Source organism: Lonchura striata, chromosome 5 (genome assembly GCF_046129695.1).
Source record: "Lonchura striata isolate bLonStr1 chromosome 5, bLonStr1.mat, whole genome shotgun sequence".
NCBI classification, from domain to species: domain Eukaryota; kingdom Metazoa; phylum Chordata; class Aves; order Passeriformes; family Estrildidae; genus Lonchura; species Lonchura striata.
The window spans coordinates 16,873,342-16,898,916 of NC_134607.1; the positions used below are offsets into that span (position 1 = coordinate 16,873,342).

At 42.2% G+C, this 25,575-nt stretch overlaps 1 protein-coding gene and 1 long non-coding RNA gene across 2 annotated transcripts in view; one reads left to right on the forward strand and one right to left on the reverse strand.

Moving 5' to 3' along the window:
* LOC110482594 (uncharacterized) overlaps positions 1 to 25,575 on the reverse strand; it is an 85,276-nt gene that overhangs the window by 58,091 nt on the left and 1,610 nt on the right. The window lies entirely within an intron of this gene.
* FAM180A (family with sequence similarity 180 member A) lies at positions 6,234 to 24,875 on the forward strand. The gene is made up of 3 exons (XM_021551944.2): positions 6,234 to 6,309; positions 23,402 to 23,502; positions 23,798 to 24,875. Exons 1-3 carry the CDS (start codon positions 6,234 to 6,236, stop codon positions 24,137 to 24,139), a joined length of 519 nt encoding a protein of 172 aa, XP_021407619.2. The 3' UTR covers positions 24,140 to 24,875.

Consider the following 25,575-nt stretch of genomic DNA (forward strand, 5'->3'; position numbering starts at 1 on the left):
AAGTGTAAGTCACGGCCCTGGAGTTTCCATTGGCTTCGTGCCACTGGAGCTTACACTGGCAGCCAACAGGCTGCAACAAAGCAGCACTGATGGGATCTTTGGAAAGCTAAATAATCCAAAAGGGTCATGCTGCATTAGCCAGCAAGGTCTGCATGCTCATGGGCTGGTATCAATCCTCAGAGAGTCTCTCAGGGAGGTGTAGCTGTAGTGATTTATATCAGCAATGCCCAAGCAGCCTCAAGGGAAGTTAACAACCTGCACTTTATAAGGTGCAGGGTGAGAAGGAAATCAGCCTCCCATCAATGGCTTTCTGTGCTAGATCCTGCTGACTGCTGGCTCCTTCTCCTGTCTCCATGCTTCTTCCACTGCAGATTGCTGTCAGCAGCAGCACCCTGCCTGATGCTTGAGGGACTGAACAAAACAAGCCCTTGCACTTGCATCATGAGGTGGCATCATTAATTTCTGTGTAGTCTAACACTCATTTGACCAAAGCTGCCTTACTGGCACAACATTTTTAATGAAATTTTGGTTTAGGGAAGACTCTGGCTCACTGTTGCTGGGCTGAAACTGTGAGCATCTCTCTTAGCTGTATTCACAGCTCCATTTTCAGTATCTGGGCTATCTGTATAGTGCCTGGGGAGAAAGCCTGATTTCTGAGAATGTTTCACATAATCCAGGCTGAAACAGAGAGACTCTCTAAGCTAGTCAAGAGGAAATGCCAAGAAGAAAGGGGTGTATTAAATTTTATGTCTTTGTGGAGCTTAAAGCTAATGGGAGTTATTTGTCTCTGATCAAGTTTTCATTGCAAACATGATATTTTTTGTATCTAAAGCAGGGGAGCTTTTCTTAGTTATTTAACATATTTGAATAAGAAGCAAGAACCTGGATTCAAATAGCTCTTCTACTTCAAGCAGCTTGAACTTTCATCTTTTATATGAGCTTGGTGAGAGTAATTCAATACTGATGGAATGTATCCTGCTTCCAAATAAAAAAGATGGCTAGGCAGTAAAACCTGCATCTTACGTGTGAGTTCTGTGATCATGGCAAAAAGCACCACCCTCCTTTTCCTTCTTTCTGTTACAATAAATATTTCATTACCTCCCACAGCTAGTAAGAGATTCAGCAGCAGAGTTGAAAAGCTCCATCCCAGAAGATCCTGCAATTCAGGTTTTAGGGATGTTTCTTGTGGTGTATATCCACATCTCCTTGGGCAGAGAATGGACTGAGCCAGGACACCTTATAAAGCAGACAACTTCTCAAACACAAGTCCCAGAGCAAAATATGTTCCCCATCTGCTTCCTGAATATGTGGAAAAAACTGAAATGTGCAACATGGGACTTGAGAGGGGCCTTTGCAGTCATATGTTTTTGTGAGTAGTAAGACAAGTCTCAACATTTTGTTTGAAATATGAACTAGGAAGTAAGAAGCTCTGTTTTTTAAGGTAGATACAGTGATACAGGCATTTAAGAAGCCTCACAGGGGAAGCTCAGGCACACAAGGAATTGAGATATCTGCAAAGCTGCATGTGCAGAATTTAAATTTCAGTTATTTAAATGTAAATCTGTAAAGTATCAGCTCAGCATCTAAGTGCTCCCGTGGATAGGAGCTCAAGCAGCTAGACCAAGGCAACAAGGGAGCTCTGGGGCACAAGGACAACTGAAAGGTGCCCTAAAGTCCCTTCCAGCTTCCACCTCATGTCACTGTGTGGTGGTATAATATTCATCCTGGCTGCTCATCCTGCTCTGAGGCTTGGTGAGATTCTGACATCCAGATTGTTGCAGGAAGCAGCAAGCTCAGCTGAGGGGGCAGCTATAGTCATTATGGGCTATAGGGTTCAAATGGCAGCAGTCTAGTTTCCAAAGATCTTTTCTTCTCCCAGGAGCTGGTGCACAGCTATTTTTTCCCCCTTTCTTTTCCACTTGCAGAAGCCACTTTCTCTTTTTGGTAGATGGCAGTGATGCTGTGTGAGCTGCTGCACTGTCAGAGCAGAGGAAGGGATCTGCTCTCAGTGTCTGCCCCCAGCTCTACCATCAGTTCATGCAGTGGTGAGTCACTTTGTGTCTCCATTTCTCTGTCCCTGTCGTGGGCAGGACAGCAGTGTGTGTCACACACATTGTTCCACACTGCTGGCAGACTGGCAGGCAAATCCTGCAGTGCCCATGGCACAGGGCAGGGCTCTGGCTGCAGAGCAGATTCTTGCTCACAGGAATTTTCCATACACACTGTTTTCCTATTGAAACAAGGTACATCCTAAAAAAAAAAAAAAAAAAAAAAAAAAATCTGTCTGTTTGACAAAAGATTTGCAAGGGACACTCACAGGGACTGGGGTGTCAGGGCAGACTGCAGTCCTGCTTTGAATTTGGAAGAAGCTCATCAGAGCCAGAGCTGGTATGATGAGCTGGTATTCCCCAGTGGAACAGAGATTATTTTTCTTGGGAGACCCACAGGCTCCTGATCACCCATTGCCTTGCTTCCCCTTCCAGTCACTTTTTAATTATGTTATTTCACATCATGAGCTACTAAAAAGAACACAAGGGACCCCCCAACTTGATACAGTGGTCACTCCAGAGCATCTCCTGGGAAATTCAGGATTTCTGTGTATCCAGCTGGCTGAAGTTGTTCTCCCACCATGATGGCATCTGTGATGGGAGGAAAGACAGCTTTGGAGTACCACTACAAGCCCTGCTCTCACCCTTCCTGTGCTGCAGAATGCCAGCTGACATCTTCCCTGTTGGGTCTTCATGCACTTCTTTCCACCCTGCCCTATTTCCAGGTTCTTCAAAAGGACTGTGTGGGAATAGCAGTGACTGACAGTCACTGACAGCATCAGGATGGAGGACTCAAAAGGAAAAGTCGTTAGTATCTAGTCACTGGAGTTACATGAATGTCCATTTTCACCTCAAAAAGCCTGCCAGAGGCAGCAGTCACACCTTTCCTGGGCCTGAGAGGTCTCACAGGTACTGGGAGCATCGGAGGACTTGCAGCTCCAACACCTAAATTTGTGAGACTTGGCAAAACATAAATATTCGGCTTAACATAACTGTGACACTCAAGTCCAGCACTACACTGATTTAAGAGCTGAACATTGACCAGCCAGCAGCCCTCAGCCTCCTCCTGGCTCCAGCAGCATGGCACCCTCTCCCTCTGGATGCACCTTCAGGATGAATTCTTCACTCTAAAGCTCCCCTGCTATATACTTCCAAAGCAGTGTAGGCATGGTTAATATTTATAAATAACCAGGATTTCTACCCTGCTTCAGCATTCATTATAGTTGCAGTGATTCAAACCTCCGGCATAGGACAGGAACTGCCTTGAGCTGAAATTGAGAAACTATCTAATAAAATATAGTCATGAGATGAATAGGAGTTATACAGTTGAAGTGCCTTGAGCATGCTTGAAAGATTTATTTCCTGGCTTCCTCTGGAGGGCTTTTTAGCAGGGAGGACTGGACTCTGTGTGTGTGTATATATCCATATAAGAGAGAAAAATATTTTAAAGTTTTAAGGACAGAGGGAAAGGGACATCTACACTTCTTGAGGAGGTGCTAAAGAGAGCATTCTTTATTTTCTGTGGACCTGCTATATTTACAGCTGCTGAATTTCCTGTAACAAAACAGATGCGAGTGCATAATTCACAGTCTTACAGGCAAGTTTGCCACACACTTGTGGTACATGCTGGGAGACTCTCAAAGCTGTGGTGCCTGAAGACTGCACTGGTATGTGGAATGTGGGTAGAGATTGTGTTTGAGCTCAGATGAGGAAGAGGCTGCCCGAGAGGATTCTGTAGCCAGACTAAGATTAAGGAGAAATAAACAACAATTAATAAAATATATTATGTAACTTCGGCCTGAAAAAGGAGAGCTCAGTAATCATTTCATATTCTCATATCCCTTTGATCTGTACACCTGTCTTACCACACATCTCTTCTGTCTCACATGCAACTCCTCTGTTACTCCTAGGATTGTTGCTCCAAAGGCTGGAAGTAGGGGGAATATAAAGCAAGGAAATTCCTAGGACTCTTCTCCTCAACTGTTCTAGGCTGCATCTATAAAGCAGTGACAATTAAAAACCAGGAAGTGTCCCATTGCTGCCAGCCAGAAGAGAGAGCCATTCCAAAGGGCTCTCTCTAGAACATGGCTCTGAATCTGGTTTAGGGGAGGGATACAGCCTGTCTGACCTCCTTAATCCTCTCTTATCAGCTGTTACTACCTTAAATGTAAGAAATTACACAATACAGCACCTCAGAAGTTTCTATCCACACTCTCCAAATAACGCTGTAAAGATGTTCCTTTGTCACCCCACAGGATTTTAGGTTCTCTCATAATTTTCTTCCTTTTCTCAAGCCTGCAATGTGCATCTCAAGTAATGCTTCTCCCTTGTTTACCTGACTTTGAAACACCTTGCTCACAGACCCTGATGACATTAAGAGCATTGTTCTTGATGCACATCACTTCAGAATTGGCTAAGCTGAGGACTGAATCTACCTCTGTTAAAAACAGCTTATTTTATCCTAAGTGACCTGAAAAAAGTACAAATTATTCTCTCTCTTTCTCTCTCCCCCTCTCTAGGAAAGATAGAACTCAGTTTCCTCCAGCTCTGTAATTTCTGGACAGACACAGGAGTGAGTCCATGCCTAAATTTAACCCTGCATTCAGACCCACCCCTACTATGCTATGGTAACAGGAGTGTATATAGAGAGAGCTGGTGAGCCACCCTCCACTTGAATTGCACCTTTTGTCATCTCCTTGGCATGTGAAATACTGTCTTGTATTCATGTGCTGCTCATGTGGGAGTAACCTGGGGCAGTCTGAGTGTAGGAAAATCTGTACATGTAGGAAAAGAAGTGGAATTGCCTTGAGCAAGACAACCTTATTTGACCCTCCTCCTTCCTTTACAGTTGGTGTTTCAGCTGGGACAGAGAAGAATGAGGGGACTGAGGCTAAGGCCAGATGTTGGCATCAGGCACACAGGAGTTGAACAGGTTTTCTCCATGCCTTCCTGCCAGTGCACATTAATCCTGAGCCACAGTGTCCTCTGTCATTCCAGCTCTTGATCCTTTCCCTTAATCCTTCTATTTATACCTTCTGAGCTACAGTCTCCTTTCTTATGTGCCAGTTTTACACCAGTATAAATTCATGGATGTCTGTAGGTTTGTTACTGGCTTACTCTCCCCCATAAAAAAAAAGAGAATTAGACTCATCACTTCTAGGTACCTAATGGTGTATCCTCTATCCCTTGGTTTTGTAAATACTCCTTGTATTCCTATTTTTCGACAGTCTGTTCCAACACACATCAGTCTGCTGTTATTTTGGTGCTAGATTTCCAAAAAGCACCCCATGATGCTGCTGCTGAAGCTGTGTCAGAGACAGTAGATACCTGCAGCTTCCTCCATGTTGAGTCAGTCTGGGATACTCTCCCAGGGTGTTGTTCCTTGGCACCAGCATCAGCCAGGAGATGTCTATCCGTAGCCTTTTATTTTTCTCAGCTTCACCCCTCCACATTCAGCCTGGCTAGTGTAAACTGTCCTTAGGATTGTTTAGTGTTCCTCATGGTTCCATTGAGGAGAGCCAGTTAAAGATTTGGACCTTCCTGTTATCCATTCTGGCCAAATGGAGGAAAAGGCCAGGACTTGTCTTGCCTAGAACTGAAATCTAAAGGCAGAATGGTATGTTCTTAATAAAGGAGTGATTATATAAATCACAGTAGCAAAATGTTCTTGCAGAGCACATGCCCCACTCCGTGACTGAAGTGTCTGAGAGTGGCTGTCCATCATTCCAGAGGAGGGACTGGCCTTGGACAGGGGTTAGTTAGTGTGCAGCCCGCTGTGTTACAGAGGAGCAGCTACAATTCCAGAGTCTCTTCTAATGAAGTTCCTTGTGGCTGTTTATTGGACAAAAATAAATTCCAACTGGCCCATATAACAAATGAAACTCAACTACAAAAATGTAATGATATTTATTCACCCAGCTGCCAGCAAACTCACATGCACTATGAGTCATTCCAGATGTGGATAAAAACAAAGTCTGTCTGTGAAAGTAAGTTTCCTGATCCCGAGGAGACTTGGTTTGGGAGAGGAGCTGTGCGCTGACTTCAGCTCTACTCAGAAGAACAGGCAGGTTCTTCTGCAAAGGGGGAGGGGGAGAGGAAAGGCCATTATTTATTCCTGAAAAGAAAGGAGCTGGGAAAATAAAAAAAGCTACTGTACAGCTAGACACACGTATTTTAAAGAGAAGGATGCTTTGGAAGACTCTGATGCTGCTGCTGTTCTATTACAGTGCTTATGCCACTGTGCCCCACAGATGGAGCAGAGGTAAGATTTCAACCTGAAAAACTATTTAAGATAAAAATTTGAGTTGTAGATTTGGTCTCAAATTTTGTTGCATTATACATGTCTGTAGATAGATATATACAATTATAATTTTTTTCCCTCCCAACTCTGGAATTTTTTTTCTGTTAAACAGGTCAGCTAAAATATAGAGATCAATTAAAAAATACACACGAATAAGTGCAAAAAGGTAAAATTATATATGTATTCTATTATAACAAAAATATCTAAATATCCCAAGAACCAGAATTACTTTCTTGCATTTTTTCCCTTATTCTTTCTATTTTTTCTCCTGCATTAACAAAAAAAAAAAATATAGCTTATGAAACTTTAAAGTGAAAGCCTGTGCAGTCACAGGTGGGCATAATCTGCTCTAGCAGGAAGATACCTGGGAATAGTAAAACAAAGAATGCCTAGATTGTGCAAGGTGCCTGGGAATGATGCTACCCTACCCTGGCAGAGGAGCACAGGTAACACAGAGAAAGTGACCTTGTGTGTTATCAGGCTGCAGCTGCCAATGTGACAATACACAGTCATGACATATTTGGCATTTTTTTAAGTGTGACAGCAGCATATGGAACATTTGGGGATTCTTGGATTGCATAGGAGATGCTTGCTTCAAAGCTAGTGATGATGTCCATTCCCTTTTTTGGTTTTATTCTCTCCTCTGGTATTTGCCGCTGGTTCAGGAGCTGCTGGAAGTGGAGAAAGGAAACACTTCCCAAATTATTTCTTTGGTTCTGATATTCACAGACATTTAAAGGAACCAGAGTCTGCTAAAAAAATACAGCATTTAAATGCCTCCCTCCCTACTCTGATCTTCTTCATAGCTGGTACCATTCCAGTCTGCCATTTGGGTTTGGTTTTGATTTTGTAGCAGAGGGAATGGTTGAGGGAATTAATGAAGAGCTACACAATCCAGCTCAGGCTGCTTTAATTTTTCTCTACAATGCTTAATTATTCCTTTCAAAAATCCCTGTTAGTGGGAGCTCAGTGGCAGGGCATTGACCTGGGACTCAACATGGCAGATTCTTTCCACAACTTTTTCATTAGACTCTTGGTGATATTGCATGAGTCATTGTACCTGGATGTACCTTACTTTTCTCTTCTGGTATAAGACTGGAAATAGCACCAATATTTGTCATAAGAGCCTGTAATTATGTAGGTAAGAATTTGTTGTTCCAGGGGTGACACAAAAATGTGAGAAAATCAGAACTAGATCTGTATATATTAATTAAAAAAAAAAAAAAAAAAAAAAAACACAGCCCCACCCTTTAGAAGAATGATGTCACATTGCCTAAGAAATGGGAAAAAAATCTAGAAAAAGGAGTTCAATTTCATGTAATAATCACTATTCAATTTAAAGATGTCCTTCACTTTTGCTAACACACTTATTTTAAACAACATCACAACCCTAAAAGAAATTCATGCAGCTATTAAAGTTCAATTTTAATCACCATGAATATTTAAAGTGAATATCAGAACTCTACTGTGCCTATTGGGAAAGCAGGTTTTCTTTTTTTCCAATCTGGAAGCTCTAGTGCTTAGTTTTGGAGACTTCAGAGGGAAGAGATTAATTCCCTGTTGTGATAAGGAGTTCAGTTGCCACAAATAGGGTGTGCTGGCATTTTCTGAGGAGGAAACCAGATTTCTTTTCCACATATACTAGGACTAGTCTGCTCTAAAGATGTTTTAGGCACGGGTCCTTCAGCAATAACTACTTCAGTGAACCTTCACTCCCTTGAACTGTGTGTCAACCCAACCAAATTTGCAGTTCCTTGAGAGGGTCCAAGCACTGTCTTAATTTTTGAATTGCTTAGAAATCTAAGCTAAAATTTGAGTACTGAGAAATGACACATTCTTCTGCACACTCAGAGCTCTTCTCTCCCTCCATAAATGACAACTGAGTCTTGTTTACGTTAAACTTCAGTCATTTAAGTCTTATCCCGAGTCCTGATTTGAGTTTTGCAGTGAAAAAGGAAAGACAGATCAGCATCTGGTCTGACAGAAATGAAGGGCAGATCTGTGCATTGTCTCAATGCTGACTTGTCATCCAGATTGTTTACAAAACAGTAGGGCAAAGGTCTTGCTTTAATTGCCAGCAGTTGTTGTTTGCAGTAGAACTGAGCAGTCAGTGTTGTATACAACCATGTCTGGCTTTGACCATTTTTCCATGGGAAGCACTGAGCAGCCTGGGATCCCCAGCCCTTGTAACCAATCATCCAAGCTTTGGCTCCAGAAAAACTTGCACTTGAGAGAAGATGAGCACACTCATGCTGACTGGTGACTGTGAGCTCCTGACTCCCTTTTCCTTTTGCTTGGAAGCATCAGTGAGTGTGGGGAAAAAAAAAAAAGAAAGCTTTTCTGTCATTTCAGAGCATTTCAGAGGGCTTTTTATCATTCCTTTTTCTTTTTAACCTGCCTCAGCCCTTTGCATTAAAAATCTCACACACACTCCTCAGCCTGCATTGATTGAGCTGTGGACACAGGTCCAGAAGTCACAGGCAAAACTTAGTCCTTAGGATGGGTGTGTTTAAAATAACAAATAAAAGATAATGAGTGATAATGAAATAATTTTCTTGTCATCACCTCAAATTTCCTTGAGCCTTTTGTAGGCTTAGCTGCATGGAAGTATTCTCTCAGATTTTGTGAACCTCCTGTCTAGGGAAAGGTGATTAAGTAAAAATTGTGAAAAAAGGTAATTAAGTCTTTACTGACTAAGTATTTTTCCCTATGCAATGACAGAGCTGAGGTCATATAAATTCATCAAGTTACAAATAAGAATTCCAGCTCTTAAGAAATGTTTCTTCTGAAGAAACCAAGGAACAAATCCTGGGTTTTGACAACAAAAATAAGGAAAAAACCCCCCAAAAAATGTTAAAAAAAAAAACCTTCCATGCAGCTATGGCAATGAGTGTCACTGCTTGCTGGTTGCTTCCAGTAAATTTTGAGAAGTACCAATCCACTGGAGAGCAGAAGCCAGCCTTATGAGCATTACAAGAGTTGTCTGTTCCCTGAGGAAAAGCCCTAAGACAATCCTTACTAGGACATCTCAGCTGGCTGGAGTTTATTTGCTGTAAGGACTGCCTGATTCTAATAAATGGGACACACAAACAGTAGCATTCTTGCTGTGTGTTTACACAGAGAGGGAAGATGCAGGCTTCTTATGCTTGTGGCTTTTGGACAGTGCAGGATCAGCTGCAAGGGTAGAGACATGAAACCAGCCCAAATCTTCACCACAGGCTGTGGTGTTCCCATGCTTACCTTTCCCCTCCTTGAGGTGCTCCAGGCTGCAGCAATAACCTGTCTGCACTCCTCTCCCTGTCACAGTGCTTGTCACAGCACAGGCTCAGCGCTGGGCTGGAGCTGAGGCTGTGAGGAGCAGAGAAGCAAAGTTTAAAAAGCTCCACTACTCCCAGTTTCCACAAACATTCCTTTCCTCTGGTGAGAGCATAGATGAGGCCTTTCCTGGCCCAGTTTGCTGGTTAGGTTTGGCAGCCCCCAGTTCTCCTGAGAGCAGCCTGCATACCACTCCTCCTCTGGAAATTCCTCCCTGGCCACAGGGAAGGAGGTCACCAGCCAGGAGCCAGGCTCCAAACCACTGAGCCTCCCTCTGCTCAGGAGGAGCCAGGTGGGTAGCTGAAAAAAGATGCTGAGAAAGGGAAAAATAAGTTGTTGAGTACTCAGAGGTTATTTGGGACAAAATGGGACAGTGGAAGGACAAGGCTGTGCTCCAGTTTCACATTGGTGACCAAAACTCACAGGGTCTTCTGTGATGCCTGCCTGGCCCCCTTGTCCCCAGGCAGGGTACAGGGGAAGCAGAACACTTCAGATAGCTCCTGCCTAATTGTAAAGAGAGTAAACTGCACTGGACTGGATGTGAATATCTGCTGCAAGCCAGAACATCAGGATTTAGTCATCTCCATCCATTTGGCAGGTGGTGGTACACCACAAAATGACCTTGATGCTTCTGATCTCTTCTCTGTCTTGGGAAGAGTAGAGACTTTCCAATCTGGCAGGGATCATTTCAGCCATGAAGAGGGAGACAGACAAAGGACAGATATGCTGAGAAAGAAAAAGGTGGAGGTAAAAATGAAATGGTGTAAAGGAGAAGATAAATGAAGATAAAGGAAAGGTGGAAAGAGAGAGAAAATGTATAAATATGGATGAGAAATATTAAAGTGCACCATATCAAGATTAGAGTAGCATTGTTTCCCTTGTCAGCATGGTATGCATCCTCGTTTGAACTCACACTTCAGCAGATGCCCATCTGTCACAGCTGGTCTCCATCTTACTCATCTGCCTCTCAGGCTCTTGGAATGGTTGCTTTTCTTTGGAGCTGGCTCTGCCTTTTTCTTGTGTAAGCAGGACTCAATTTTACTTCTAGTCCCCAACAGCCTCTCATCCTACCAGGATATTGAGGTTCCAGTCTGGGCAAGGTCAATTGTCACAGTCACATATAAAAATTGAAGTTACTGAGACTGAATCATTAGTGTGTCAGGATTTCCTCACTTTTTTTAACCCCTCCCTTTGATCTTCTACACTATGTAGGTATGCAAAAAGACTCTTGCCTCTGCCCAAGAAGCAGCCTGTTTTATTCCACAGAAGCTGCAGGAATCTTGCAGTTTTACAGGACTATGGAGCAACAGCATTTCCCATTAACATCAGTCATAAAAACAGCACCATAATTGTACAAGTCCCTGTAGCTCCCTATCATTCCCTGGAGGAATGGATCAAATTTTGAAAGCCTTCAGTTTCCTCCCTGGTTTTCATAATGCTCACAGACATTACATTGCTTTTTTTGTTTTTGCTTGGCTCTGAAGAAACACAAAGTGTTTATTGAATTTATTTATTAAGCACAGATTTTATATCTCAGATAACTGTTCCTGTTTTAAGCCCTCTCTTAAAATAAAATACATTTAAAACATGCTTCATTTTTTATTTATGTAATTATTCATAGCTTGGCACTGAACAAACTCCATTTCCAGTTGTGGACCTCCTAATATAGTACAGCATGTGTTGAACGAAACTATCTATTTTTCATAGTTGCAGCAACTTCTGTTTTCCTAGATTACCCTTCCAATTTGGCAGGAAGTTTTGGAAGGTAATAGTCAAATGATAAAAATGTATACACTACTTGCTCTGCTGCTTTCTACTGCCAGGTTTTTAATGAACAGCACTCAGAGGGACTGTCCTACCTTGACTTGTACTTAGCAAACATAAAGCTCAGTTGGGTCCTCACAAAGGAATGAGGACAGAAAAGTGTCCAAAGATTTTTCCCCACTGGGCTATGCCATAGCAGGAATCAGATGCAACCAGCAAAGATGAGCTCTACCAGCTCCAGCAGGCCCAAGTGGCAGGGGACACTGTGTGTCTGCCCTGTTGGGCTCTCCAGCAGAAGGAGGATGATGATGTGGCCCTATTGACACCCAGAACATCTTGGAAAAGCCAAGGTGAAATGAATGTGCATCACAGCATCTGATCTCTCCCTAAAACCATCCTGCTGTTCTCAGGGAAGACAGCAGCCACTTGGCTGAGGACTGGGCACTGCTGCATATTAGGGATGGAGGGAATCCTGCAGGAAGGCCGAGAGCAGAATGGAGATGTTTAGCAGTGGGACTGAGAGAGATGGGGCAGTCACACAGACTGGGGAGTAGTGTTGCCATGATGCTGCATTTTCCATGTTCACAGCAGGGAAGTGCTGTGGGCTTCAGCTGATGAAGTCTGGTTTTGAAAATTCTGCCTGGTAAATACCTACGTGTTACGAATACCATAACAAATTGTATTTCCCTAGAAAGATACTCCTTTTCTAGCCAGAAGCTGTATTTTGGGAGCAGGCTGCTGGACATTTGCTGGGAATTTCTGGATACCCTTCAAACCCCAAATGACTAACTGCATGTGCCACAGCCCATCAATCCATCACACACCAGTTCTGTCAGCCCCACTCCCTGTGCCTCTGCTCACAGCCAGTGTGCTCCACAAAGTGAATGCCAGAGCTGAACAAAGGAGCATAGAGGGACTCTGAAGTAAAATATCACCATCAAGGCAAAGAGCTCTGTTTCTACTTGCACAAATTCAGCAGTGTAACCAACCTGTCACATGTCTTAAATATTCCCTTTCTATATTCATGATCAAAGATGGAAATGTGTGTCATGCCCAGCTGGCTTTTCACACCCATCTGTGATGTCCCCCCAGGAGCTTTTCCCTCCTGGCTGAATTAATGCTACCAACGATGATATGATGATATGATATGATTATGATATTATATGATTGATATGATATGATGATATGATTATCCTCTGCTGGACCTGAGGCTGGAGTTCATCACCTCCTGGATGTCTGCTTGCTGAGGTGGAAAAGAGTGCCAGTCCTTCCCATTGCAGTTCCAGCTGGGAGCAAGCTGTGGTTTACTGAGCTGTTCCAAAGCCCAGTGCATTTCCCTATGGGTGCTTTTGCTGACAAATTAACAGATGTATTATTTAGACAAAGTTATAAATCACCTTCTGAGCATTCCGTTCACAACAAATCAGTGTGCTCCTGGCAGCCTCTGTAACCCAGCTCAATGGTTAACAGCTACTAATCCAAGGACCTCAGCCATGACAAGCTAGTTTTCATTCTCCTTCATCCATCCTTAATCCTTGGCACTCAGAGGTCAAAGCAGAACTTAAAGATTACTGGGGCTAGCATTTGGAATTACAAATAAGGAGATAAGTAGTCCCTGCCTTATTTTGTGGCCATACTAAATGTCAATCTACCCCTACAAATCTACAATCTACCACTACTGTGTTTCAGCATCTCAGACAATGATTACCCTAACTTGACAAAAGGAAATCCTATGAAGAAGATTTAAGATGGGTATCAGTCACATATTCACAACCAGGTGGTGTCTATAAGCTTACCTGAGAGGTCACCATCACTGAAAAGCTGAGGAAGATCTGTCATGCAGATATATCACATGCTGGAGTCCAGCTTTGGCAAGGAGTGTTTCTGTAGGTCAAAGCAACAGGCACCAGACTGAGGAGAAGATTTTTCTCCAGCAGGATGTAACCCACACAACAGCAAAACCTTGCTAAGCAAGCTCATCTCATTATGCAAGCTTCAGAGTCCCTGAGCTAGCAAGAAGAAAGGCTAAATGTAGGAAACAACAGGATGAGATTTATGATGAGTATCACAGCATCTTAATTAAAGTGCTTCTCCACACTAAGGATGCCTTCACACACAGAGGAGTTAAAAAAGGAACTGACTCCCAGCTAGTTTGTCAGTAGCATCCTAAAGGGTTTCTTGGAAATTAGGCCTTCCTACCTTTCTCTAAATTTATTCATCCTAAATGTAGAAGATGAGGTCATTTTTTCCTTAAATATTTACTTACATTATTTTCCCATAAGCCAAAATCTATGTTACAAGTTCAGCTCAGATGGCTCCAGAGGAGGGTGTACATTAAGGAAGAAGGGCACTGAATCAAATACATGTGACAAACTGGCAGGGAGCCACTGGGAGATGGCACCTGTAGAGTCAGGAAATGCAGCACTGACAGAGGTTGAGAAAGGGTTTGAATTTCCATCAGCTTCAGGCACAGCTGTCAGCATTTTGTGCCTTTCAGGTCTGTCTCCTCAGGAAACAGGATATTTGGGTTATTCTGTTGGCTGTAAGATTTCTGTAACCCTGACTGTACCGTTCTTGTCTCCTCTGTGATCCCAAGTGTGTCTTTCACAGCACAGGGCTCTCTACAGGGCTGGTGGTGCCAGCTCAGGTCATCTGAGGATCTCACCCACAGTGTCCAGCAGCCTTTAACAATTTGCAACATTCCAAGTTTTAGCAAGACTTTCTGTTTTTAGTGGTGAATCCAGTTGTACATCAGTCTCAGCTTTACTTCAGCAGATTTTGAAACCTGAAAGATCTCAAAATACACAGGTTTTAGGAGAGTTAGGAATAACATTGAAAATTGGAAAAATATCACCTTTCTAAAATGGAAATCCCATATGCATGTCTGTGAAATGGGGGATGCAGCAATAAACCCAACCCATTTTACATTTATCCTTTATATTTCTATCCTGTGTTTATGGCAATATCACAAAGACTGTCTTGGCCGAACACCACATCTGCACACATTGAAATCCACTGATCAGATTTAGTGGAGGATTATATTTGAGCTTCACTAATATTTTAATATTATTTCCACAGAGATGCAGACATTAGCATAGCAGACATGCACACAGGTGTGTTCTTGACAGAATAGATGTCTTCTCGTGCTGATCCTCACCTCTCCAGGAGAAACATGTGTTTGCCCTGACTCTCACCAGGGATACAGCCCAGCTTTCCATCCTTCATGCTCTGCTTATGTAACAAAGCAGCTGTACCAGTCCAGTTCAGAGGCAAACCTAAATCCATCTTCAAGTCTTGAGACCCTTTCTCAATCTTCTTATCTTTCTTGACACTACTAGAAATCATACAATGATTTGGAAATGCATTGCCCCTAAAAATAACATATTTCTTTACAAAAAGAACACAGTATCCCTATTCTTTTTGTTTTCTGGGCAAGGCTGATTTATAGTCTTCCTCATCCAGCACATATTCATGTCATTAAGAAAACCCCAGCAGGTGCACTGACATTTGGAGCTCAGTGAACAGCTGGAAAGGCAGCTGGGATTTCCCTGCTTTTGAAGAGCAAGTGAAATCCCAGAGCAGAGGAAGCAGAAAACTGGTATTTATATATTCACTGCCTAACAATTTATTTCAATTTGGATGGGGATCTGAAGAAAAAGAGAAGACATTTCTGGTTGTTTCTAATTGAAGTGAGAAGAAATGGTCAATCTAATCTGTATTCCTGGTCAGTTCTGAGCTGTGATATTCATACTTGAATCAGTGAGGATGAGGACTACCTTGTTTTTTCATGTATGTGAGCAGTTCATACGTGAATAAAATAATAATAGTTGGCAATCAGATCAGAGACTGCTCCTAGACCCACTGTCAGACAGTTGAATTTATTTGCCAGTTGAAACCATTCAAAGATGGTTTAAGTGAATAATTCCAGCCAGTCCCTGGCATTTCTGATCTGTGGTTCAAACTGGACCTATGACTCTTTTCATCCAATCTGTGGAAAAAAAAAAAAAATATTCTTTCTGCCAGTTGAATTTCTTCTGTTTAAGGCTTAGTGGGGTGGAAGCATAGAAGGGGAAGAAGTGTTTGGCAGCTGATGGTCCTGCAGCCAGCCCTCACCTCTAGCAGGAGCAATGATTACCCTTGTTGAGGTGGCCATCAACAACAAAAAAAGGGATCTTATCCATCTGGTGGTTAGATCAAGATTATGAAGGCATGAAAAGGGCTTCTGCTTTTCCATCCTTAGGTCAACTGAGGACTTGAATCATCACCAGCTACACCAAGAACAGTGAGAGCACAACTGCACTGGGAGTTTCTTACATGCACTAATGCTGCTGGTGTAGCAGATGTGTTGTGAAGTGAGACAGTTGAAAACTACCACTGGTTTTGTTTTGCTTTGTTTTGTTTGCTTTCCGCCTTCATTCACGACCAGGCAGATCCCTGGCTTAGCTGCCTGTGTGGCCACACAAGGCAGTGCCAGCACCAAGGGCAGGAGGAGAGAGCACCAGGCAGGAGCTGCCCCTTGCAGCCACAGCTCCATTAGGTCAGGCTCAGCAAAACCTTGCCAAGCTGTCACCTCTGCCTGCCAAGACACAAAGGAAACCCAGCCATTCCTAACTACCGAGTGAATACCTTTCCTGAGAGCCCAGTGACTCAGCTCTGAGGAAATACATACCTGGGAGGTGGTGCAAAGCTTGTGTCTATGGGCTCTGTGATGTCGATTTAAAAAGGTCAGAAGACTGGTGAGAGGGATTTGGTGTTGAAAGTCTTTCCTTACAGAGCAGCAACAGCACCATGCAGGCAGCCCTTGGAGCTGCTGTGGTTCTGCCTTTTCCTGCAAAGCAGAGCTCTGATTCCCTTTGTTCTCTCTCCATTGCTCCACAGCAGAGGCAGCTGCTTCATTTTGCTCCTTGGGTGCTTCCCCACTGCTCAGCACCAAACACAAACAGCCTGCTGTATCCCTCCCTCCTTCCCTCCCTCCCTTCCTTCCCTCCTTCCCTTCCTTCCCTCCTCTGCTCCCTCCTGGGAGAAATGGAAGTAGATTGGATCATCATTGTACCCCTTCACCCGTTCATTTGTAGGAAACTATTTCAAATGTGTGTAATTAAGACTGCTTGGTATCTTTTCCCTTGGATCAGAACCATTGTGAGCAGCACAGACAGGGATGGAGAGGTGACTGTGCAATGAGGACAGGAATATAAAGTACTGGTCCATTTCCCAACTCTGCCTGAAATTAACTGTGTTGCCACAATTATTTATTGCCTGTGAGTTAAACCTGTGGAGCAGGGTTGATATTTCTTTCCTTTATTGCTGCCCTTCACTTATACAGTTTTTGCCATAGTCTGTCCCCAGTTTGTGCTAATATAGCAGCAAACTGAAGGATCAGAAAACAATATATTTCACTTCTTCTTTCCTTCAGTTTCTCTGGGTGCATTTTTTCTCTTCACATCTTCTGCAGCAACTTTATTCCAGCATAATAAAGGCCTCTCCTGGCTGACTGGAATGCCTTCTTATGGGCATAAATAATTCCAGCTGGGGACCCCTCCTTATCACACCAAAGGAAGAATAAATAACACAGTATACATTGCTTCAGCCTGGGAACAGGTGAAAATGCTGCATAATGGAAATTCCATATGAGGGAATAAATTCTCAGACCATTTTAGTTGCTTGGTGCTCGTGATATCTTTGAAACCATTTCACTTAAGTCATAAATGTAAATATCCTCCACCTCTCACAAACACAGGCTCAGCCAAACTATTTTCTTCTCTAGCAATATCCATTTTTGCAAGCATAATGTTTTTTGGTCTTTCTAATACACCTTTGCATTTCTTACTTGTGCCAAGTAGCTAGATAGGCTATTACCACTCTAGCTTTTTTTTTATGGGAATTCTGTTACACATTAATCTAATCTCACACATCTCAGGTCATTTATGAAGGGCAGAAGTAGGAATGGGTTCTGTTTTATGCAACTGAGACACCCTTCCAGAATGTATTAGTAAAATCTAACTTTGAAAAAACCTGATAATGTGTTGCACTATGGAATTAAATACAATCTGCTATTAATTTTAAATGTTTTAAAGTTGTTTGTTTTTTTTTTCCCCTAAGAACAGTATTGCCTGTTGCCAACTTTTTTAGGGAGATCTACTTCCTACATCCTCATTAACAAAACTTTTCAAGACAAAGCTTTTCTTCTCCTTTAACAATTTTTTTTTCTTAATAACTGAATATGATGCTAATGTCTATACTCACTTTTAGTCAACAGTTATGAATTAAATTTAGCCTTAGGAGCTAGGATAGCAAGGATATGAACTGAGGGCAAACAGAGGCACAGTCTTTTGGTAGCTGCTTTTAAACATGAGCTAATTCATGTTGTTTTGTAATTAAAATGTTTTCTCCATCTCACTGCTGTGTTCCCCTAAGGGCCATTGTAAAAGTCTTTGCATTGCACTTGTTGTCATAGAAGCTACTTATGTCAATAACTGCAAATCCAGACATAAGTTTCAGATGCTAAACTGTTGCACTGCAGCTTTGTTTTTTCTTGTCTTTCTAGGATTTTGTATGCATTTCCCTTATTTTATTCCTCTTATTCTTCCTCCAAATTCCCAATCTGTCAATTTCTCCTGCACTGGGACAAAGTGTTCAATGATTTCTAATATAGTAGTTTTGTTACAGAAAAGCAAGAAGTCAGGGAGTGCAGCCAAAGCTCATGTTATGCCCTGGCAACACCTGCAGGCCCAGGACAGTGCAAACATCTTGCAGATTGTGAAGATGCCTCCTTCTGGAGATGAGCCAAGCACAAGACAAGGATTAAAATTCATAAAACCACATTAATCCTTTAATAATCCTGCCCTTTTTGTGATTTACATTACCACTTTCACTGCCTGACACACCTGTCACAGTTAACTTTTGTCCACCCTGGTGTAAGTGAAGCTTTTGGCAACACTGCAGAATGGTAAAGGGTACCATTTTTAAACATATTTTCAGGGGTATTTTCCTGTTAGCCTGAGAAAGCAAATAGGAAATAGTGAATTGTTACTCCAGCAATGAAGCAACTCAGCATGGACCCACCAAAGTGTCATTAGACAGAAATAAAATTCTTTATGTATAAAAGATACTTTAGGTCTTTGTGCAAGCCCTCAGAAGTAAGGTTATCAAAGAGAAATATGAAACAAAAGCTTTTTTCAAGTGTATGCAAACTTTGACGCTCATGTACTCTTCTCTTCTGCACAGCCTGGTCAAGGAGAGCTCAAACCTATGCTTCCCACACACAGTTATAGAATCATCCAGAAAGAATAGGCCAGGCTGGGAGGGACCACCCTGGATCACCTGGTCCCACCTCTCTGCTCAAGCAAGGTCAATCCCAGGGGTTGTGTTCAGACAATTCTTCAATGTCTCCAGTGCAGGAGATTCCACAACCCCTCTGGACAATCTGCTCCAGTGTGCAGTTGCCCACACAGTAAAGAATCCTCTTGTGAGCATTTCAGGCATTTGCCCTAAAATCCAAAACAACAGCTTCTAGGAACTGCCCAGCTGTCTCTGCAACAAAATTAATTCAGTCAGCCTAGACCACTCCTCATTCTTTGCATTAATTATAATGGCTAATATATCTGCCGATACAATCACTTTATGGACAGTGCTGAGTTTGTTTTTTTGGCAAAAATTTGAATCCACCTTGAAGAATCAAATCCTTCTTGTTCCTCTGCTCCTTCTGTCCTTCATGGAAAGTGTCCTTCTGAAGCTATGAGACAACTCTTTTCCATGCCCCTGATGACAATCAAAATCATTCCTTCTGAATCATAACCCCAATTAAACTGTTCATGCCCTAGAGCCCCAGGGAGCTGTACTTGCTTTGGAGGAATGGCCTGCACTGGTCCCAAATCATGCTTCATACCTTTTCATAGGGGAAGAAAAGGGCTTTATGATGCACAAATAACTGAGAACTCCAGCAGCTATGCTCTGTGCTTATTGAGTAAACACATCACAGGAAGCAACTGGGAAATAATGAACAGATGCATGAACTGGAAAGCAAAACTAAACATCTGTGCCCTCACCAATCAAACTGCAGGGAAAACCTGGGAGAGGATCACAAATATTTACCACATGGCTAATGAAGTGCAGAAGATTCTGGCAGAATCTATTAAGAGAGATGAAAACAGCTTTAAAATTAGGCTATTGTCAGCCTCAAATGTGATATTAAGCTTAAGCCATAGAGAGGAATCTAAGTGATCAGAAGCAGGTTAATGAGTTGGCAAACATGGCTTTTTCTTTAAGAGCCTGGGTAGACCTGAAGGAGAGTGGAATTGAGTCAACAGAGCTGTAGGAGGCTCATGGGCTCTTGCAGCAAAAGGAAAATGGAGATTTCTGTGCCAGTTTTGGAGGGCACTTTTAAGCACCCTTAGCAGGAGATGTGTGGGCTGGCTGCAGTCTCCAGGCAGAGGCAGTGGTTCACTCCAAGTGCACAGGATGGGAGGAGGAGGGAGGCTTTGAGGGGCTGGCTGTGCTCAGATGCACAGCTCTCTCTATCCACCTCCAGCCCTGAGCCCTGAGCAGGCAGCAAGGCAGAACTCCCAAGGCCCCTCTGGAGGAGGGATTTGGAAGAGGATGGCAGTTATATATTGATATATAATGGAAAATATTTTCAGTAAGGATAATGCAAAGCTTATTTTCCCTAACTTGTCTCCACAAGCCATAAGTTTTTTGTTATGTGATTGGCCAGCCCTTAGGACAGAAGCACCCATATCTACACTGGAGATGTCTTAACATGTTTGTAATAGAAATAAAAACAATAAATCAATTGGAGACTCTCCACTAACTTCAGAGATCACTAGGCTGAGCTTTCTCTGTCAATACTAATTGGGGGTCTCTGCTTCTTAGATGTTCATGGCTACTGCCATTGAAATGAATTGGCTACAACACCAACATAAAATCATGCACATCACTCTGCATCTCCAGTTGCTTGAGATCTTTATAGAGAAGTCCACTGGGAAATAAATTAGTAGAGTTCTAAACTCTCCTACTGTTCTTTGATGTCCCCAGACAACTCATATCAGAGATGGAAGTAAATGCAGGAAGAAGTGAAAGTTGGCAAAAAATCTTCAAGTGGAATTTGCAATCATTAAATGCAGAAACTGAAAATCTTTCTGTATCCCAGCTTTTGTACTTAACTGACACATGTGTTAAGTCAGTACAATGAAAATCAGAGATCTTGCTCTAAGTGTTTATACAGACTTGGAGGGACTCATGAATTCATGGAGGACTGTGGAAGGAGTGATGGTGGAAGGATTTGACTACTGAGCAGGAAGAAAGAGAAAGGGAAGGACTGAATAAAATGCAGATCAGGAAAATCTGATAACCATGACAAATACAAACGAGCTCTGAAAGACTTTCTAAGTGGATCCTCTAAGAACTATAACAAACTTTAATATGTTTTGGGAACGAGATAATGAGATGAGGGAGTCAGTGCTACAGAGGCTGGCATGCTTCTGATACTCATAAAAATCCCTTCTCACGACAGAGCAGCCCAAGCCCCTGTCCCTTTGAATCCCCTAACAAAACCTTCTTCTTTCTGACGTTTTACCTGTGGCTCAGCAAGTGGGCCAGCACTGAATCAACAGCATGGCATTCATTTTATGTGTGAGCCTTTTGCTGAGGCTTTTCTGGGCGAGTGGTGATGGGCTGGAGCTGGTGGCTCTGCTCGGATTGAAGCTTAAAAGCAATCAGTGTGATGACAAGAAACATGACAGCACCGAAGCAAGGTGCCACAGACACTTTTCCCATGGCTCAGGGAATATTTGAGATAAACCATCTGCATATGTAGAGGTGTTCCATGCTCTGTGGTTGTTTTCACCAAAAGAGCATTGAAAAGTTAAAAGAGATAAAAATGAATAGTCATCATTATGGCTTGGATTTCTGCCAGCTGCTAAGTAATTAGAGTTTTAATTGCCTGGTAATAAAAGTTTTAATTACTCAGCAATTAGTGCTTGAAGTTTCAAGTGCTTCACACGCACTCAGTTACCCCTTGGATTGTCAAGAGCAAAAAATGAAGTAGCTCCAGTGTGCCTCAGCAAAGCTCTGAGCAAGAGAGGAAAACATCAGGGATAGAACAGCTATGCCTGAAACCTATCCCAACTACTCTAACTACAGTATGTTTATTGCATTTCAATAAGATATTTCACTTATTTCCTAGCTAATTTAAGGCCAAAATAGCCTTTGTTTCATCAAGTTTGAGTTGCTTCATACCTAACATTATTGTGATTCATTTTCCATATAAAGGTCCTGAGGCACTGGTTTCTCTCTTCTTTCTTTACTAGAATTTAAATAGCATTAATAAGCCAAACTATAACAAAGTCAGCAGTTGCCAATGGTGCAGGAAGCAGACTGAATTTAGGGTACAGAGTCTGGAAGAAACTACATATTTATGATCTGCTTGGGTAACCCCAAAGAGGCAAATTATCTGATGAAACATGTAGTCAGAGGGTTGGGATAACTTTTCCATAAAATAATTACAGTTGCTCGAGCCTTTTTTTTTTAATGCCCAGAAGAGAGAGTTTTAAATGATGTTCAGTTTTTTTACAGGCAGTGTGTGAAATCCATCACAAGAACTTTGGCAAAACTAGACAAATTTGATTTAGTAAAAATGTTTCATGGGAAAAAAAATCTGGTAGAGGAAGGGTGGGATGAAACCTTCCAGTAATTCAAAGTAAGCTGCATGTTCTATTAAATGTTACTCATAACTCTAAAAAACTTAATTTTGACAGGAAATCATGACAGGGAATTTTTGATAGGGAATCATAATGCCTATCAAAATCTGGGGGATTTGTTTCATTTTTTTTTCTTATACTGGTTTCCATATTTATCTATTGGCAAACAGAATTAAAGTTGAGAAGTGAAGTTTATGGGAAACATAACAACAGTCACATAAACACGAATTTAAAATAAAAACCCTTTCTATTCCTGAATATTAGGGAAAATCCAACAAATTCAAATTATGCTTACCCAAACATCAAAATCAAAATAATATACAAATAATAATTTACAAATAAAACACTAAACAGATTTTTTTTCCTTCTGCTCTGAAAGTAATTTAGACTTTTTAACAGTACATGGATGGTTTGTAACCTGGTTAATAACTCAAAGCATTTAGGTCTTCTCTGAAGCAGCATCATATGTTTTCTATACCCTGGACTGTCCAGGTCACTGATTCCACAAATGCTCTACTTTACTGGGGTGCTGAGTTCAGGGACTGTACATATGTTTCCCGTCTCATTTTCCTGAGACAGCATCTGTAGTACACTTCACAGTGGTGAACAGATACCTAATGGTAGCAGGCTCTGGTTTTTCCAGTTATTACACTGAAAAGCATTAAAGTCACACTAAGCTGGGATTCACCTCCCTGGATGTAGCTGCCTTGTCTAAGCTGGTAACAGGCTCAGTGAAGAGACACAGACATCTGGGTGAGTCACTCCTTCCAAGTGTAAATGCCCAGGACAGATGAGCTGATTACTCTCTGGTGGATCTGTCTCTAATAAATAAGGAGAGATCAACTTTTAGACAATTGAAACCAGGAGAAATGTAGACTCTCAGAAGCATGACAGTAGAAGAATGGACCAAAAAAAAAATAGGTTTTGTTGAGTATCAGTACTGATTTCCCCTTTCAGATACAGGAAAAGGACCTGTATTTAGACAATGTTAATGCTGCAATTATTATTCCTTGCACCTCTGAGGGTGCAGCTCAGAGTCCCGGGCTTGGATAACAATGCACCCCATGTGAGGCACCATATGGACCCAGCTAACCTCTATCCCTGGTAGATCAGGGTGAAAGCAATCCCTGACACACATTTCATTTACAGTGAAAGGCCATACTGGACAGTAAGACTTTGCAAGAGCCAGTCCTTTACTTGACTCTACTATTGAAAAGTGCTGCTTCCTGTCCGTGTTTGGCACCTTATGGAACCTCTCTTTTCCCATTGCTGTTTTCCAGCTGTGCTTTTCCCAGCTGCTCAGCGATTCAAGAGGTCCTCAGCTACCTTCCTCAACCCAGTGTTACAAAACTCGCTGGAAGATGTGGTCCTGCTTTATGAGGTTCAGTATATGGTACCTTAAACCTTAACTAAGACAGGGGGTACTGCCCATACTGGGTTTATCCATTATCTGGCTTTGTGTCACTTTTATTCATCCCAGCAGTAAACCCGTGGCTGTGTGATAGTTCACCAGAAAAATGGGAACACATAGAAACTTTCTGATTTTCCCCACCTCCAGACAGTGCAACTGTCTACATGTGGCAAAAATTAAAGAGCCAAGGATATGTCGTTAATTCACATGTACTGTCTAGAGTCTCTTGGAGAAAATAAATAGCTGTGTTCTGATTTTGTACCAGTTTCTTTTAGCTGAGCTTGACATTGACAAAGGTCAGAGGATCTCCATCAAAGATGAGGAGCTGGCTTCCCTGAGGAAAGCTGCTGAGTTTGACACCATCTGCAATGAGATTATCCCCAAGAGCATCACAGAGATCCGCAGGTTGAGCAGCAGGCTGTCTTCCTACCCGAGGGTCCTCAAGAAGGAAGACTTTGAAAGGACAGTGCTGACCATGGTCTACACAGCCTACAGAGCTGCTCAGTCCCAGGGGCACCAGAAAGACACTTGGGCTGAATCCTTTGTCAACCTCTACAAAGCCCTGAAGAACGACTTGATGCTCCCATACAACAAACAGCCCTCATAATGGAAGGGGAGCAGCGGCTCAGCTGCCTGCTCTGGTCGGTGAAGGACACAGTAGCACAACCACCACTTTATTCTGTAAAGTTTCATAGCCTGCTTCGTGAAAGATTGTTCGTTTTCTGGCTCCCTCTTGTGGAGTCTGCTTTCTAGTCCCATGCTAAATGGTGAAAAACGTCTTCAGTCCTGAGAATTCGATTTTTTTTTGTGCTGGCTTGGAGGCACGCTCTGTGACAGGAAAAGAAGGGAGTTTGTTGCACACCCAGGCAGACCCTTGTTTGAGGAAAACCCTTGACTCATCCTTTGGGTTTCCTATAAACAATACATAAATATAGTGTGCTTATGCTCGCATGCTGATGTGCAAGTGCTGGAGAGTGCTGATTGCCTAGCTGGGGAAACAAGCTCATGTTTGGCTGGCCAGTAAGAGAATATGACAGAGATTAAGGCCCGCTGTAAAAGGAAGAGGTTTCATAATGCCAGCCTTCAGAAATTATGCCACATATTATTCATTCCAAATGTTCTCATAAATAAGCACTCTCTGATTCACTTCATTGGGCTGAGCCAGTGTTTAATTGCAATAACATTTGCAGAAGACAAAGGGCATTGTGAAGATCAGCAGCAAACAATGCCTGTGAACGTATTCCCTGCTTCCTGGACTGTCCCAAACAGTCTGCAATGATTCTTTCATTATTTGCACATGAATTTGGTTCTGCTTCTTGTTTTTTTTTTTTAAAGGAACATGTATTTGTCCTCAGTGGAATCCAAGGCAAGACAAAAGCCCTATTTAATTTAAAAATGACATGTTTTTTCCTGGTTCTATCACTTGAACGTAGGTCTTCTAAACCTATGCTCCAGAATCCCACTGAGGCAAGGGAGGAACGTGCATTAAAACATACCTGGTGCTGAATTTGGCACTGTGGCTCTTTGTTGTTTTTTTTTGTTTTTTTTTTTGAACAGTAAATTGTATCATCATTTCAGTATCAGTGTGTGTCTGTGTGTCTGTGTGTCTGTGTGTATCTGTGTTCCTGCATGTGTGTGCACATGAGTGCTGAGTACGTGGAAGAATCCCAAATTGTTCAGTCAGTGAACAATTGCATCTGACCACTTGGCAGAAAAGGCCATTTAACAATTCAGTGGTGCGAATTGTGAATTTGGGAGCAGCAAAGGAAAAACTGTAGAAATACTGCAACCAATTATAATGAAGTCCCCCCCCCAAAAAAAAAAAATGAACAGAAAATAGACAGATAAAAGAAATCTATTTTGTCAGAAGGATGACTAGCTATGAAAATCCAGGCTCTGCTAAATCAAACTACCAAATGTTTGTGCACAAGAGATACAAACTCTGTTTTTCTATTAATATTAGAGTGCTTCTGTTTCCAGACTATGGGAAAATAGGTGAACATTTATTTAATCCTTTCCTATCATCATGCTCTATTTTTCTAT

Bases quoted from the DNA above. Each gene is read 5' to 3' on its own strand.
- FAM180A (XM_021551944.2), top strand. From the start codon at position 6,234: ATGCTTTGGAAGACTCTGATGCTGCTGCTGTTCTATTACAGTGCTTAT. The intron at 6,310-23,401 runs GTAAGATTTCAA...GCTGTTTTCCAG, and splicing joins GCCCCACAGATGGAGCAGAG to CTGTGCTTTTCCCAGCTGCT. The intron at 23,503-23,797 runs GTTCAGTATATG...ATTTTGTACCAG, and splicing joins ATGTGGTCCTGCTTTATGAG to TTTCTTTTAGCTGAGCTTGA.